The 13,027-nt window shown below is 40.7% G+C and overlaps 1 protein-coding gene across 3 annotated transcripts in view; it reads left to right on the top strand.

Moving 5' to 3' along the window:
- Positions 1–2,612: 2,612 nt before the first annotated feature.
- Positions 2,613–13,027, top strand: part of GABRA4 (gamma-aminobutyric acid type A receptor subunit alpha4) — a 64,237-nt gene continuing 53,822 nt past the window's right edge. For 2 of the 3 annotated variants that reach the window (XM_032632743.1, XM_032632742.1), the window contains exons 1-2: positions 2,629–2,657; positions 3,141–3,259. In XM_032632743.1, the coding sequence (XP_032488634.1) occupies positions 2,629–2,657; positions 3,141–3,259 (148 nt within the window). Of the gene's footprint in view, positions 2,726–3,140; positions 3,260–13,027 lie in introns of all 3 variants that reach the window. The other variant, XM_032632741.1, reaches the window with a different exon arrangement.

The raw sequence follows: 13,027 nt of genomic DNA, 5'->3' as shown, positions 1-13,027 counted from the left end.
AAAGTAAATTGTAATTTTTTTGAATACTGGATTTATTTTAAAACTCATAGAGACAAGACATATATATATGTATATATATATATATTTTAAAGATTTTAGACAGTAAAACCCAACATGTAACTTTAATAATACAAAGGTAGCATAAATGAAAGGCTATGTTATAAAATAAAATTAGATATAAATGTCTCTACTGTTATCTTCAGCTGATCTTAAGTACTATATACCAGTTAAGAAAAACATAATTGGAAGTAGCTATATAAAAGGAGGAACCTTCTTTTTATCCCTTTGAAGGTTTTAGTTTCACATACTTAAAATTGGAATTTTAAAGATAATTTGTTTTTAACTATGTGGAACTTTTTTTTCCTAAGTCCATTGTTTTCTATTCTTTATATATATATATATATTAGAAAGTATAGGAAAGCACTAAGATTGGAGAAATAATATAGTACGATATAATAATACTATAGGGCTTCCCTGGTGGCGCAGTGGTTGAGAGTCCGCCTGCCGATGCAGGGGACACGGGTTCGTGCCCCGGTCTGGGAAGATCCCACATGCCGCGGAGCGGCTGGGCCCGTGAGTCATGGCTGCTGAGCCTGCGCGTCCGGAGCCTGTGCTCTGCAATGGGAGAGGCCACAAAAGGGAGAGGCCCGTGTACCAAAAAAAAAAAAAAAAAAAAAAAAAAAAAAAAAAAAAAATAATACTATAATGTATTAGCAGCTTTTATGTGGATAATCTGAGGAGAAAAATGCTTTCACGGCATATTTGGGGAATACACTAGTATTTCTATTTTTTCTCCAAGAGAGTGAGCTTGAATTTCATCCAAATTAATTAAGATGGATCTGGAAACAAGCAATTCATTAATTCATTTAATTGTTCATTCAATAAATATTTACTGTCCTTGTACTAGGTACCATGCACTGCAATAAGAGAAAAAATAAACTCAGATAAACAAAAATCACCCAGCCCAGACCCTCAAGGAGATTACAGTCTTTAAGAGAAGAATGATACAGATAGAATTAAGATGAAGCATAATAAATGCCATGAAGGAAGCAATATACAATATCATGAGAGTACATACCTCTGGGTATTATGCACTTTTGGCAATCAGAAAAGGCTTCGCCTTTGCAAGAAAAACTTTAACCAGGAGATTGAAACAAACAAACAAAAATAAGCAAACAAAACCCCCATCCTCCCTTGGCTTGATTGTTTCCATATCAAATCAGTCCACCAGTCATCAAACTTTGAACAAACCGTCAAAGTCCTAAACAGAACATAATTATTGGTAGTGACTGGTTCCAGGGACCTAACTTTACAGAAATTACTTAGGTCATTGATCCATCATATAAACATTTTCATATGCATCACTATTAAGGTGAAAGACACCTTTTCGCCTTGGAACCAGTAATTAACATTTTCGAAAGTTCTACTGGAAGCGCTTATCTGTGTTCAATAAAACACTAAAGTTATGGTGCTTAGTGTTCCTTTGCAAGTCATTAGTGAACTGAGGCTTCCCTTCTGTTTTAATCTCTCTCTCTCTCTCTCTCTCTCTCTCACACACACACACACACACACACACACACACACACACACTTTCTCTTTTCCTGCTCTCTCCTCTCCCTCTCCCCAGCCATCCTTTCCCCCTCCCTGAAGCATTCTGGAAGTCGAGTCAGCTCTGTTGTGAAAAAAAGAGCGTCAACTGTCTCAAGAAGTGAAAGTGATTTTGATCAGATGTCCCTTTTCTCCACCTCTTTTCTGCCCTCCAGAAAAAGGATGGAGCAACAAAGCAGAGGGCCTGTGCGTGCCAGGCGGCTACAGGTATCATAAAGGAATTTGGTATCTTTGCAGCAACAGCTTGGCAAAGGAGTTGACTACAGAATGAGGCTCAAGTCCACTTCCTAACAGTTTGGCGAGAGTCTGCCCAGTGAGTTGCAACCCCTTTTACCAGGAAGAATCTTCTTTCCTTCGGCGCCCCGCAACACCTGAAGGGGAGAGTCCCAGAGGTTGTGTCCGTCCAGATTTGATCCCCTCTCCCTATCCTGGTCTCCCACTCCCCAGGCCCAGCAAGCCCTGCCATGTCGCCCTTTCTCCACCTCCAGCCTTGAAAATGGGTACAAACAGGTCCTCAAACAACCTAAAGAGAGAGGAGCTTCAGGGGTTCAATCCACATCCCAGCGGGAGGGAGAAGTGGAGGCTAAGCTTTGCTGTGGGCGGGGACACACCCGCGGTGGGGCGTTGCGAGCGCGAGGAGGGGCGGAAGCCCCTGGTTCTGCTCCCCGGGGTTAAAGGTCGGAAAGAACTTGGCTCAGCCCTTCCGTGGCAGCGCCCCAGGGTTAACCCCAGCAGGTTCGGGGTGCGGGCACGAAAGGGTGTGAAGGAGATACACAGCTCTCCATACACTGGAGAGCTCGGCAAGGAAAGGAGGGGGCGAGGCAAGGCAGGAACCGCCTCCCCGGCCCGCGTGCACACACGCGCCCACCGCGGCTGGGGCTGGCTGAGCGCAGGCGAGTGTGAGCGCGGGCGAGTGTGAGCGCGAGTGTGCGCACAACCGCGGAGAGCCTCTGCCCTCGCCTCGCACCCTGCTCAGGGCATCTGGAGAGCCTGGAAACCTGAACAGGCTTAAAGTATGGCATGTTGCAAAGATGGTTTCTGCCAAGAAGGTACCCGCGATCGCGACGTCCTTCGGGGCCAGTTTCGCCCTCCTGCACTTCCTGTGCCTGGCGGCTTGGTGAGTCCCCCGAGGTACTGAGGGCCTGGGGAAGGTGGAGAAGGAGCCAGCTCTGGGTCCCCTCTGGCTGCCAGCCTCCCCCCGCCCCCCGCAAGGGCGAATTAGACCCTCTGGTCTCCGCTGTAAGGTCAGCGGCCCGGAGCCGGGCTTTGCTCTGACCACGTAGACGCCGAGAGCAGAAGGGGCACGGGGTGCAAGAAGAGTGTGGATATTGGGGTCCGTGTGCGCGGGGTGCGCCTTTCCTGACCATTTCTCTCTGTCCCCCATCCCTCCGCCCTGCCTCCTTTAGTTTGGGGCAAGAGACTCTTTTCCTAGAAGATAAATCTGTTTCCACCTGTTCGCTGATCAATTCTTAAAATAACCCCATCCGCCCCTGTTTTTTTTTTTTTGTGTGTGTGTGTGCGTGCGTTTGCAGTTTAAACGAATCCCCAGGACAGAACCAAAAGGAGGAGAGATTATGCCCGGAAAATTTTACCCGCATCCTGGACAGTTTACTCGATGGTTATGACAACAGGCTGCGTCCTGGATTTGGGGGTATGAACGATTTCAAACGCGCAAGTGTGTCCTGTGTGTCTCTCTCTGCGTCTGTCTGTCTGTCTGTGGGAATATCATGAGGTATGCGTCGCGTGCAAAAATGAAAAATCTCTCAATCTCTCCCTCCCTCCCTCTTTCCCTTTCCCTCTCCCAATGTCTCTTTTCTCTCTCTCTCCCCTCTTTTGATGAGACCTCTGACCAGAAACCCGCCCCCACCCGTACTTTCCCATCTCCCTGCCCCCTCAGAAGCTTGGCCTCTCCGGAACACCAATTACCTTCCGGGACCTGACTGCCGGGTGGGCGAGGTTGAAGGGGAAGTGTCCAAAATGGGAACTCGAGGCTCAGCTGCCCTGCTGCGCTGTGCCCCGAGAATGTACGCCCCCCTAACCTGGCCACTGCTCAGAGCAGGTTGCACTTGACACAGCTGATACGAAGTTCCCTGTCCTCCCACGTGGAATCAGTCCCTCTGCCAAAACCTGTTCTGCCTAGGACAGGAATCAGGGGCGCAAGATGCCTGCTCTCCTAGAGAACCCAGTTCTTTCCTATTCTTTTCTACCTTGGGATGAAAGTTTACTTTATTTGCAGAGGTGGCATTTACTACCCTCCTAAGACTTTGGAGTCGGGTATTTCTGCTTTATTTCTTCCTTCAGTAAATGTGTATAAAGGGTCTAATAGAGGCACATCCATTAACAGCACTGTTGTTCTTTTCCATATTCATAGTCCCTTTGCTTATGTAATGAGAATCTATGTGGCAAGCATTGTGCTAGGCACCAGGTTCACAGAAATCTCAAGATATTATTCTTAACCTCAAACACCGTCTCAGTCCAGTTCAGAGAGAGAACATGTGTCTTCACCCAAAGTGTTGGCCCATGGCTTCTGACCACCAAGTTTCTGTTCTTTCCAGTACTCTGAGCTAGTTACCCTCTTGGGAAATGAGTTGAATAAGACATAGGCTCTATCTTAAAGGATATAGATACTTTACTGTTTAACCCTCACAGCAACCCCAAGAGAAAGCTATTACTATTCCTATTTTACAGAGGAAGAAATTGAGGCTTGGAAAAATAAGCAACTGGTCCAAGTTCACAGTTAATAAGTGGCGTGGGCAGGATGTGAACCCAGATCAGGTTGTGTATTTAAAAGACAAATCCATGAAGACTGGGATGCTATCAGATATTCTGTGATGAGTATCATAATATTAGAAGCACTGAAGCATTTCATTTAAGCTTCCTATGGAGGGTGTTTAAGAGATAAGAAGATGGGGGGTGTAGAAGGTAAAAGGAAGCAGCATGTTCCTGGGAAAGAGGACAGAATTAGACATTATTTCAAAGTTGTTTGGTCCCAGCCTAGAAAGAATTGTTGGAAATAAAAGAGAAGTGGATAGATTAGAGCTGGATGAGTCTTTAGAGTCTGTCTAGTCTTGTTCTCCTCATTTAACAAAGGAGAACACTGAAGATTCAAACGAGAAAGTGATTTATACAGGAAAGATAGCATATGAATGATAGGCTGGAATCCGGTCTTCTGGAATCAGGAGCCATTTTTTTCCTGGATTTTATTGAGAAGGTTACAGGGAGCCATTGAAGGTTTTAATTCAGGTTTTGCATGTTGACAGTGATAAAGATGGATGAGAAGGATGAAAGATTCTCTTGGTTCTTTTCACGTTGCCTCTCCAGGGGTAGGATGCTCAGCACCGCATTTGGCTTCATGCAAATCTGAAAAGAGGCTTCCTTACAGAAGTGAATCATTTGTCAATGCATGATCTTTCATAAGTGACTAGGAAATTATCACTTTAGATTAAAAATAATTTTGTAGAGAAGGTTTCAGATGATGTGATGCCATTTAAGGCTCTATTATATCAATAAAAGACGATGTATCTGCCCATAAAGTTTTTAAGCTTGACATTTCAAGTAAAGAAAAAAATGATGGAAGTATGCAATCACATGTAGTTTAAATATTCATTAGTGAATTGATGTCCCTGAACCTAAATTAAAGTGAAAAGTTATTGAAATCATATGGTTTTATTATTTAATGTTGGAAATTAAAATCATATCTATGCCGTTGGTTATAATGCAAGTTATAATTCAAAAAGAAGAAGGGATCCATTGGAGTTGCATCTTTTTTACCAACTACCCTCTCCCATGATAATATATGGACAATAAAATGAATGAAATCAACCTATATAAGACATTGCAGGATTTTGGTTAGCTGCAGTACTGCTAAAATGTTTCAAGGGCAATATTAGTCATCTTATTTGTCTCTGCCAAGTGATCTTCATTGCCCACCTGGAGATCCTTTTATAGCTTTATGGGAAGGGGTTGAATTCACGTTACTTTAAGTGTTAGCAGTTGATTAATTATTAATAACTTACCATGTAGCACAATTTTGGGGGTTGTTGCTCATAAATATTTGTGGTAAATGTAATTCATTTTTTAGAAGTGGGTCATTCTCTGTAAATACATAGTATTCCAAATGTGACAGAGGAATAGTAATTCTCACCTGCAGAAAATGTGTAATCTGTTTACAAGATGTTATAAATGAGCACCACTGAAAATAATAAGAAAAATCATTGCTAGCAGAGACTCTTGGATGCCACAGGTATGATCCCTTCATTGACATTTTAAATTTTGTGGAAAGTTTGGCATTTTATAAATGAAATGAAAACAATTCAGATTTTGACCAGTGTGCTATAAATACAGATTTATTCCCTGGTTCCTTTAATCCTACTTCTGCTCTCTGTAAAGCATTTACTTTATATCTGTTTATACAACTTAGCAGTGTTCCCTATAAAATAAAGCTAAAGGCAAAGATCTGAATTGAAATTGGAAGGTTTGTGATTGCTCAGTAGGCCAGGCAAGGGTTGAAATAGATTTGGAAATGAAATTATATATTTTTAACTCAGCAGCACAGATTGCAATGGGGAAGTAAAAGGAACTGAAATGGTTCTTGCTTTTCATCCCTCCAAGATCTCCTTTCCCTTGTCTCCCACATTCTCCATTAGAGAAGGAAAGGGGAAAGGTGAGAAGGGAAGGAAGGAGGCAGAGTGAGAGAAACTAGATTGGGACATCTGAAGGGGTAGAGTTCTTCCAGCCGTTGACAAATCAGTCTGCTACCATCCAGAAGTAGCTTGCACCTGCTTAGAAGCAGCACACAGTAAACCATTCCACAAAGGAGCTAGAAAATCATCCCCTTGGCTCGTATCCACTTTCAACAGTTACACACCGTCTTAAAAATGCATAGCTAAGGTACTAACCACCAGGAAATAGCTTAGGAAGCCAGCCCTTACCCACTTCCATTTATTGAAGGATTATACAACCTTTTATGCATGTCAGTCTTTTGAGGCAAATGATCTGGAATAATAAATGCTTCCAGATACATATAAACAGAGATGATTGCCTTAGATCATCTTCTACAATCTCTCTGAAATGGCAATGGAGCACTAGGGTCAGTTTTGCAAGGTTGTTCACCAACACAGTAGGACTTCAGATGAGTAGGGTTTTCTACAATTTTGAAAACATTTTCACATACAGTGCCTAATAAGATTATCACAACTAGGCAAAAAGATAAGCAGGGCAGGCATCATCCTTCTGTCAGAGAGGAGGCTGAGAAAAGTTGCAATGAATTACCCAATAACCCTGTAATTGACAAGTAATTGACAAGCAATTGACAAGGCCAGAACTCACTTCTCACTCTTTAAACCCTTAGGCAGCTGGTCTTCTGCTACAATCACAGGCAGCTGGTCTTCTGCTACAACCACTTGTAAGACTTTTTTGCACCCTTCTGTTGAAAAAGAGTCAAATTTTCATTAACAGACCTTCTTGTTACTAAGTAGGTCATTAAAATAAGCAAAACTACATTTCCCCCACAGGAGTGAAATGAGAACTTTTATTTTAAAGCTCTAATAACATTTTAAAATGGAAAAGCAAACACTGGGGGAGTGTATACACTTAGGTAAATTTGGAAGAATTTTCCCACAGAAATAAAAACTTCTTTGCAGTGTTTTCAAATGATATATATCTCAACCTAAAAATTAAGTTGATGTGCCATGTGCTAGCTTTATTAATTGAACATTGACAGAGAATATATTTTTTAAAGTATATAGATGAAATGAACACTTGAAATGCCCAGGGCAACAGAAAAATAAAGCTTCATTCTCTTCTGACTTGTCACATTCATTCATTCATTCATTCATTTGTTGGACTAATAGATAGTGAGAGACTGTTATGTGCCAAGAACAATGTTAAGTTGTGAAGATATAATTCTGAATCAGATACAGGCTAAGCAATGTAGAGAGATAAAAATAACAAGGACACAAATAATAAAGTAAATAAAGACAATGCTATGGAACAATCCAATAGTATGCTAGAATAAATCGGGTGAGAGATCTATTTCAGATACAGTGGACAAGGAAGTCTTTTAAGCTAAGACCTAAAGGTGACAGACATGGAAAGAGTAAGCAAAAGTTGTTCTCAGGCAGCAAAAAAAGCAAGTGCCAAGATCCTAAGGTAGATAATAAATTAGTGAGATTTAGACAGTGAAGGGTGTCCAGTGTGCCTGGAATCGAAAAGCAAGAGGAAGAATCTCACGGGACTAGCTTGGAGTTGTTAGCAGAGGCCAGATCATACAAAACCTTTGGTAAAGGAGTTTCCTTTTATGAACCTGGACATCACTGGAGATTTTTAGGTGGAGGGAATGACATGGTGTGACTTAGATTGTAACATGATCCCTCTGGCTGCCACATAAGAAAAAGAAAGGCTTAGATATAAAAGTTGGAACAATACTAGAAGCAAGGAGACCAATGAAAAAACTTTTTTCCTTGGTTCTTTCCATTAAGTTAATGGTAGCTTGGAATAAGACGGTAGATGTAGCAAAGATGAATATAAACAGATAAAAGTGAGATATATTTTGAAGGTATAATTCAGCAAAGAATTGGTGATGGATTCCATATAGGTGGTAAAGGAAAGGGAGAAATCAAAAATGACTCGTGGATTTTTTTAAGAAAAGGGACAGAGAATAGTGTTATTTGAATTGGAGAGGATTGGAGGAGGAACAGTAACGGGAGGGAGGGTGAAATCAAGACATCCCTGGATATGTTAATCTTAGGATACATGTGTGGCATCCTAGTGATTGTACTTGTCTGGATATCAGAGGAGAGTTTTGTCTGGGGTCATCAGTATGTAATGCTGTGAGAGTAGATGTCTAGAGAAGAGTATAGAAAGAGCAGAGAAAAGAGCCCACAGCCAAGCCTCAAGGAATATTGACAACTGAAATAAGGGCAGAAAACGTAGAGTTGTCAAAGGAGAATGAAAAGGAGTAGGCTGTGATATATGTGGGCACTAGGAGAGTGTGAGTTACAGTCAAGAGAATGGAATATCTTAGGAAGGAGGTATGAGACACCTCTCAAAGTTCTTCTAAGATATTAAGTAAGGTAAGAACTGGCCACACGGAGATATTTCATTTTATTCCCTTTCATCAAAAATTCCTTGATCATATAATATACGCCAGGCACTGTTCTAGGATGGCACTGGGGATACACTGGTGGACAAAGGAGACGCTGTTTTCTGCCCTCCTGAGCTGATACTCTAGTGAAAGAGACAGAAAAGGAGCAACAGAAATAAGCCAAATATAGAGTATGAAAAGGAGCAACAGAAATAAGCCAAATATAGAGTATGTCAGATGTTGATAACTCCTATCGAGTAATACAAAGCAGGGGAGGAGGTTGCAATTTTAACTAGAGTAGTTAGGAGGGAGAGACTTGAATGAAGTGATATTTGTTTTTTTTTTAAATTAATTTATTTATTTTTGGCTGCTTTGGGTTTTCGTTGGGGCATGCAGGGTTTCTCTAGTTGCAGCGAGCAGGGGCTACTCTGTTGTGGTGCATGGGCTTCTCATTGCAGTGGCTTCTCTTGCTGTGGAGCACAGGCTCTGGGTGCGTGGGCTTCAGTAGTTGTGGCACGCGGGCTTAGTGGTTGTGGCTTGTGGGCTCCAGAGCACAGGCTCAGCAGTTGTGGCACACGGGCCTAGTTGCTCCGTGGCATGTGGGCTCTTCCTGGACCAGGGCTCAAACCCATGTCCCCTTCATTGGCAGGCGAATTCTTAACCAGGGAAGTCCCTGAAGTGATATTTGAACTATGATTCAAAGTAGGGAAGAGCATAAGCTGCATTTGGGTGGGGTCTTCTGGTTAGAAGTAACTCTACGTGCAGACATGGTAAGCATGGAATTGTTACTGCAGTGAAGGTAACAGGGCTGAGGAGTAAGAAGGGGTCAGTGTGATATAAGGATGAGGTAGTATAAAGCTTTGCAGGCTGGTGAGAACTTTGCTTTTACTCTGAATCATATCAGAAGTAAATGGAGGGATTCCATTAGGGGCGAGACCTGAACTGGTTAATTTTCAAAGGGCTCACCTTGGTTGCTGGATTGGGAACAGTGAGTCAGGGTCAAGGGCAACTGCAGAAAGGATTTTAGGATCAACCAGGCAAGAGATGATGGACATTTTGACCAAGTTGGTGGCAGAGAAGTTTGTAAAATTGTAAGAAATGGTTGGCTTCTGGCTATTTTTCAAAGTTCTGGTCTACTGGTGACAGCTAGAATATGGGATGGGAGAAAAAGGGAGGTGTCAGGTGTCACTCCAGAGTTTGGGACTTGAACATCTAGAAAAATGGAGCTGCCAAGACTGTGGCAGAAGCAGCTTATGGATGTGGCTGAACAATTTGTATATGTTACATTTGAGATGCTCATTAGATGTAAAGTGGAGATAGGCTTGGAATTCAGGGATACTGGGTATGTCAATGATGTATGGTATTTAAAGCCATAAAACTAAAGAGATCACCAAGGAATTAATGGTGATGGGGAAAAGGTACAAATATTGAGCTCCGAAGTCCCCAGTGTTAAGAGGTGGGGAAAGAGGTGGAGGAATCTCTGTCCCAGGAAGACTGAGAAGTAGTGACCTTTGAGGTAGGAGGAAAACCTCAAAGAGAATGTACATACCAGATGTTAAAGAAAGAAAGAAAACAGTATTTCAGTGTGGAGCAGGACTGGTCGATTATGTCTAATGCTCCTGGCAGACAAAGAAAGATAAGAACATAAAATGGACCACCAGATTTAGCAATATCTACATTTTCAGTGAGTTTGACAAGGGCAGCTTTGGTGGCATGATGAAGGTGAAAGTCTGATTGTGTGGGTTCAAGAAAGAATGGGAGGAGTTTCTTTCTGGGCATTTGTACAGAGGAGCAGAGAAATGGGCTGGTAAATGGAAGGAGAAAGTAACATCAAGAGAGCTTTTTTAAAAATGAGAGAAATAAGATGTTTTCAAAAGTTTGTGGGAAAAGTGCTGTAGCTAGGGAAAAACTGGTGATATTGACAAAAGGAATTTTAGTGGCTCCTGAGCGTGAAAGCTAGATTATAATAGATGATGGAGTGAATAGAAAGGGGAGAATTCCAGGCACCAGGCATAGGTATTTTTCTCCCCCCAGATGTTTAAATACGAAAGAGAAGAGAAAGAGGGAAGGTTGCCTTTTTTAAAGCTGTTGGTGTACCACTGGAAATAGACAAGTAGAGAATAATATTAGAGTGGAGGGAGGGGATAACTGAAAGAAAGATGCCTGTGTGACAAGAAGAGACTGTAGAATCCAGAACACAAATTTACTTTCTTATGCTCTTAGTTTAAGAAAAAAAGATGTACTGGTGCTAATATATGTTCTTTGGGGCAAGAATATGCAAAATGCATTTGTTGTTTCCTAAAATAAGCACTAAAAATCTAGATATAGGTTATCGATAACTTAGTGAACATTTAGATAATATTTCACTGGGATGTTAGCTTTCTTTTAGATGAAAAAATACATCAACTTGCATTTCGTATATCATTAAACAAATAGCTGCTTTATTGTCTAGGCCTTTTTTATGTATTTATTTTTAAAAAGCTTCTGCTGCATAGAACTGGATTCTGAATTAATAATCCATGGTTCATGACACACTCCCATGATTGGTCCCCATATTTGTGGACCTTCTTTTTATCTATCCATCTATTCATTTATTTACTCTAATAAAATAGAACCCACGTAAATAATTAAACCTTGACAACTTACTCTGCTATATGGTCTCCCTCATCCTATTTGCCTGTCTTCCCCACTCAAAGTAACCACCATCCTGAGTCCTTTTGAAATTATTGCATAGCATGGGACTTCCCTGGAGGTCCAGTGGTTAAGACTTCGCCGTCCAATGCAGGGGGTGCGGGTTCGATCCCTGGTTGGGGAGCTAAGATCCCACATGCCTCGTGGCCAAAAAACCAAAACATAAAACAGAAGCAATATTGTAACAAATTCAATGAAGACTTTAAAAATGATCCACATCAAAAAAAAAAACTTAAAAAAAATAAATTATTGCATAGCTTTATTTGAATATCATTTTAGCTCAACTTTACTCTTTAATAAATTGAAATTTTAAAAATTTAATTGTTTTGAACATGCTATTTACAATCTTTGGATGCTTTTCTCACTTAATTGTGTATTCCTAAGACTCATTCTTATTGTTGTGTATTGCTATAGATCATTCATTTTGACTGCTGTGTGATACACTCATTGCACAGGAACCAGCTGATTCATCTGCTCTGTTGGCAATAGGCATTTTGCTTGTTTCCAGGATTGTGTTGCTGTGAATATTCTGGCCCAAATTTCCTGCTGTAAATGTGCAAGAGTTTCTTTTGCATATATATCCAAGAATGGATTTTTCTGGATCTTAGTGTAAGTGGGAGTTCAACTTGATGAGATAATGCCAAACTGTTTTCTGTGGTAGTTTTACAAATTCAAACTCCCATTTACAGTGAATATGAGATTCAGGATCCACAAACCCTTGAACACTTTGGAAAAGAATATATATATGCGTATATATACATATATATATGTGTGTGTGTGTATATACATATATATGTATATATACACACACATATATATGTGTATATACATATATATGTATATATATATACTTGAAATGGTATTTTAATGTGAAATGATTTGTATTTTTCTGATTTCTAATGTGGTTGAACATCTTGTCAAATCTTTGTTGCCTACAAGAATTTTCCTTCTGTGAATTGCATTTTCATCTTTTGCTCACATTTTATTGTTGTTTTTAGTACTTTATTTATTCATTTATTTGATGCCTTTAATATTTAAAAAGTAGAGCTGGATTGATAGGATCATACCATAAAGGAAGCACTAATCTTTAAGGTCATCTAAATAAAGCTCTATAGTTATTTGCTTTCTCAACAATATCAATAGACATCTGTTCCTTGTTTAATATGCAGGAATGCTAGTTTTTCTATATTTTGTAAGTGACAAAGAGCATTAGAGCCTTATTTAAATATTTCACTAAGATTCCTTGCTGTTGTTGGACCTCTTAAGTACTTTAAGTCTCTTGATTTGGGAAGACACATTAATAGTGTTTTTAAGACGTAGCTGGATGCATGGATGTAGGTGGCTGAAAACCCAGAAATCTTTCCTCAAGCGCGTGGCTGGGGAGGCAATGTGGAGAGCAGGGAATGAGTCGTCTCAGCATCTGCAGAACTGTTTAAGTCTCTTTCCTGGGTGTGATAGCAAATTGGATCCTATTACTGGAGAAGAAATTAAAAAGTGATATTTTTGTCCAGGTCTCTACAGCTGAAAAGTAAACAGTGGGAAATTTTCTGAAATGTTAATTGCCTTCCCACTTTTCAAGCAAATAATAAAGTTATTAGATTCATTAATAAGATGGGAGTATTCCTCTGAATTTGATCCTGGTGG

The sequence above is a fragment of the Phocoena sinus genome, chromosome 5 (assembly GCF_008692025.1).
Source record: "Phocoena sinus isolate mPhoSin1 chromosome 5, mPhoSin1.pri, whole genome shotgun sequence".
In the NCBI taxonomy this organism is placed as follows: domain Eukaryota; kingdom Metazoa; phylum Chordata; class Mammalia; order Artiodactyla; family Phocoenidae; genus Phocoena; species Phocoena sinus.
Note: the sequence above shows the minus strand (reverse complement) of the source record. Positions and strands in the feature narration are given on the sequence as shown.